The sequence below is a fragment of the Triticum aestivum genome, chromosome 1A, assembly GCF_018294505.1.
Source record: "Triticum aestivum cultivar Chinese Spring chromosome 1A, IWGSC CS RefSeq v2.1, whole genome shotgun sequence".
Taxonomy (NCBI): domain Eukaryota; kingdom Viridiplantae; phylum Streptophyta; class Magnoliopsida; order Poales; family Poaceae; genus Triticum; species Triticum aestivum.
The window spans coordinates 479,868,822-479,872,840 of record NC_057794.1 but is presented as its reverse complement, the minus strand read 5'-3'; the positions used below and the strand labels follow the sequence as shown (position 1 = coordinate 479,872,840).

The window sequence follows — 4,019 nt, the reverse complement described above, 5'->3', positions numbered from 1 at the left end:
CGCACCGGGTCGGGTTACCGGGTCACGCCCATTGCGGCGCCGCCATGAACCGCCGGGCCAGTACCACGACGGCCAGTACAGTACGCCTGTCCGTCTCGCGCAAGTACGTACTACAGTACCGTCCACCGGGTCGCATCGGCCGCCCACTTCACTTTACAGCGGCAGGTTACCGGGTGCAGCTCGGCATTTTCCTATAGTTTTCTACTCGCGCCCGTACCCGACATCACGCCATCAACCCACGCCCTTTCCCTTTTTCCACTCCGTATACCGCACCACACCACAGCACACCCGCCTTTAAAGCGCCCGCGACTTTAATGCGCTGTAGCAGTACAAAGAACACAACTTAAATTCCCAAAGCCCAGCTAGAGATATCTCGAGAGGATGCAATTCTCGTGACCGCATCGCAAAAACTCCCGCCGCTTCTTTACTCCCGCCAACTCGCCCAATTTATTGACCTGAAAACCGACCTCGGCTGAGCCAGAGCAGTTGCACTTGCGGGTTGCGGCACTGGCCGGCCGGCAGGAGCTCCACTGCACTCTGGTTTAGGTTTAGGTCAGTGCCTAACGAAGACAGAAAGAAAATTTGCCTTCCCCGCTATTCTGATTTTGGTTGTAGAGTGGGTTCAGCTACCGTTTAAGAACCTGGTGAGTGGGTGGAATGCCATTGACATGGCGCACATAATAAATGCAATAATAACAATAAATCGGAGCACAGTTTGTATATAATCTAAAAAGAAGTGTGTAACAAAAAAAGTTCGAAGCACAATGCATTCTGAAGAAAAAATCGGAATATACTTCAGAAATGAGCCTACCGGGCTAGTACTACGGTTCACACGCACCGTCACAGGCACAGCTCACTCCACTCACAAATGCATGCACGGCAGGTTAAAAAAGAAAAGAGACCTCCTTAATGAGGGAAAATAATTATTATTTCCCCACAAACCTCGCCGCTGGCCTCTCTTTTATAAACCCAACGGAGAGAGAGGGTGAGCAGCATTTGCACCCCCAGCTCAAACCCATCGACATTCCCCTCCCCTCCCCTCCTCCGTCCCACCTCTTTCCGCTGATAAGCACAGCACTCCCCTGCCTTCCATTAGACGGCCGGCCCGGACGACGATTCTTCAAGGTGGAGCGAATGGCGGTGGAGTGGTCCGACGGCGGCGAGGAGTTCCTGCTCCCCGACGAGTTCTTGGATGACGACTTCTTCTCCGAGGAGGAGAAGGCCGCGGTGGCCGCGCGGAGCGAGAGCGATGAGGAGGACAGCTTGGCCGGCCTCTCGCGCCGCCTCGCCGGCCTCCTCGGCGGCGACAAACTTGCCGTCACGCCTGCCAAGGTTGGATTCTTGCTCCTTTGCGTGGCTCGTTATGCGTAGTACCTGCGCCGGTTCCTGATTGTTCGCTTGATTGTTTGGCAGGAGGAGGTGACTGCGGGGTCGCCCAAGTCGACGCTGTGCGGGCTGCCCAAGTCCGGCCAGGAGAGCCCCAACAGCGGCGCCTCCCAGGGCAACTCGCCGCCGTCGTCCCCGCTGGAGCAGCAGCCGCCCGACCCGTGGGACGTCCTCTACGAGGCGGCCGGGCAGGTCAACAGCATCCCGGCGCCGGGCAACCCCTACGGTTTACACGGCCGCGGTGGCTTTCTGCCGCCTGCGCGGAAGGCCTCGCCTCCTCCGCCGCCGCCTCACGTGCCTGCGCCAGCCGGCACGGCCGCGGGCGGCGTGTACTACCACCCGTTCGCGCACCTCATCACGCAGCGCCAGATACAGGCTGCCAGGGTGAGTTCTCAGTCGCATGGCGCTCTTGTCTGCGTCTCCTACCTGAAGATTTCTTCTTCTTTAACATCTGTGTTTGTGTCTGTGTTGTGCAGTTTCATCTCCTCAAACAGCAGCAGCTCTTCAAGCAGCAGAGGGACCGGCAGCTGGCCGCGGCCGCTGCATGGGGCGTGCGTCGTAACGCGGCAGCCAAGAGGGCCGGCGCCGCTCCGATTGACCTGAGCCCGGCGTCGTTCCCGCCGCTGCTGAAGACGCAGCTGCAGCACGCGCCTGCACCCCACCCCACCCATCCCGCCGCCGCCGGCATGCGGGCCGTGTTCCTGACGCCGCCCGGCGCCAAGCGCGAGCGCAACGGCACCGGCGTCTTCCTCCCGCGCCCGGCCGGCGCCCCCGCCGAGCCCAGGAAGAAGTCTGGTGCGTGTACCACTCGTAACACCTCTTTTGGCCGTTCTGGTTGTTGATTACCCCGGCTGGCGTTCGTCGTTGGTGGCTAAATATTCTTCCCCTTTGGTGTCTTTCGCGTCATTGCAGGCTGCTCGACGGTTCTTGTCCCCGCCCGTGTCGTGCACGCTCTGAATCTGAACCTCGACGACCTCGCCGCCCAGCCTCGCTACGCCGGCGGCATCGTTCTTGACCATGGTAAGCATCTCAAACCGAACTAAATACGGCGTTATCTGGTAACGGCAAGTTAATCTGACAGCGAGCTCTGTTCCTGCGCAGAGGCCTTGATCAGTCGGAGCAACGCCATGCTCGCAAGCCAGAAGATGCGGGCCGCGGAGAGCCCGGCGCCGCCGGCGCTCTGCCACAGTTCCTGAACCCAGTCTCCCACCGGAACAATCCCTGTTCTTGGCTCCATTTAATCTCAAAAATAAAAATTAGTACCAGCAGTAATCTGTATTAGGTTGTAGTAGCACTAGTAATAGAAGTAGTAGTAGTAGCGTCAGTTTTAGCAGGTGTGTATTTTGGATTGGTGACACATTGGTTTTGGGGCGCCGTCGATGGTAAAGCGGTGGAGATGGATGAGCAAGCAAGAAATCCATGTTAGTTGGTTTGTTAGAAGCAATAAGTGGGGCTCTTTCGGAGGCGAGAGAGATGTGTTAGCGGTTTGTAGCAGGCGAGATGATAATGTTGGAGTGAAATGAGGCTAATCTTGAAGGAGCAGAAATAAAAGGCCCATGTTATCTCCCCGTCTCCGTCCATGGCTGGCTTTCTTTGCCGCTTTGCCAAGGAGCCCCAGCGCACATCCAGCTAAGGTTTCCCTCTCTGTTCCCCACCCCTTCTGCAGCCTTTCGCTTGCGCCTGAAGCTTTGCCGTGGGCTCCATGAATAAGGGCGCTCGTTCGTTGTGTGTGACGAGAAATAAAGGAAGGATTTTCTTGATTTTTGTTGTAATAGTTAGTTGTAGTACTAAGTATTTCATTTCATTCGTTGCTTTAGCGGCAACAGCCGCAAAGTTAGGCTCGGCTTTATGATAATAATAGAAATAATAATAGAATTGTACTTGTTCCTCGGAATGAATGGAAGCGCATGGCGGTCTCATTTATTTGGTAATGATGCGTGTCATGTCTTAATCAGGGTGTTTCTCCGCTTGTGTGCATCTGAGGAGCACCAGGGTTTATCTTAATCGGGGTGTCATGTGTGCGCTGTGCTTCCGCGGCTGTGGCGTGGTACGTGACAGCATGTGAGAAGAACAGTTTTGTCCGGTGCGCGCGCCCAACCGCCTGAGAATCTGCGACGGTGGTGGGGCACGGGATCTGCATCTCCGCGCCCCCGTCTGAAAACGACGCCTCTGGCCTCCTCTCCTAATCTTTGGCTGGCTTGCTCGGACGGACGGCCGGTCTATCCAGCGTGGGCATCGCTGGAACGGGTGGCTCCGGCGCCGGCCCGCCCCCCATCACACTGAGCTCTCACTGCCATTAATGGCCCTCAGACGCATCCGGACCTTAAAATGCACCGTGATACAAAAAGCCCACCGAGTTATTTAAAAAAAGGAGAGTGGGATTACGCGGCTTGCGTATTCGCGAAAAAAGTTATTTAAAAAAAAGCCCACCGCTGGTGAACATTGCTGCGTGTTGATCTGCATGTAGCGCATCTCGCGGCCAGGTGAGCGGTGGTTTGGTCGCATGCGGCCCCCGTCCGGTCAAAGCTCTGGCTTCTTTTCTCGCGGCGACGCTTCGGGTGTGTACTGTGCGGTGCTGCGCCGCGGTTTTTAAATTCGAAGGCTGCCATCGGTCGGCTCGCGCGTCCATCGGT

The 4,019-nt window shown here is 56.9% G+C and overlaps 1 protein-coding gene across 1 annotated transcript; it reads left to right on the top strand.

The window, feature by feature from the left end:
• Positions 1-982: 982 nt before the first annotated feature.
• LOC123058558 (splicing factor 1) lies at positions 983-3,317 on the top strand. The gene is made up of 5 exons (XM_044481274.1): positions 983-1,332; positions 1,414-1,770; positions 1,863-2,181; positions 2,299-2,406; positions 2,488-3,317. The coding sequence occupies exons 1-5, from the start codon at positions 1,135-1,137 to the stop codon at positions 2,580-2,582; spliced, it is 1,077 nt and encodes a 358-aa protein (XP_044337209.1). The 5' UTR covers positions 983-1,134; the 3' UTR covers positions 2,583-3,317.
• The last annotated feature ends 702 nt before the right edge of the window (positions 3,318-4,019 follow it).

What these genes read in the sequence shown, in the direction of transcription:
- LOC123058558 (XM_044481274.1), top strand. Translation starts at nt 1,135, where the DNA reads ATGGCGGTGGAGTGGTCCGACGGCGGCGAGGAGTTCCTGCTCCCCGAC. An exon ending in CGAGCCCAGGAAGAAGTCTG is followed by an intron (nt 2,182 to 2,298) that starts GTGCGTGTACCA and finishes GCGTCATTGCAG; the next exon opens with GCTGCTCGACGGTTCTTGTC. An exon ending in CGGCATCGTTCTTGACCATG is followed by an intron (nt 2,407 to 2,487) that starts GTAAGCATCTCA and finishes GTTCCTGCGCAG; the next exon opens with AGGCCTTGATCAGTCGGAGC.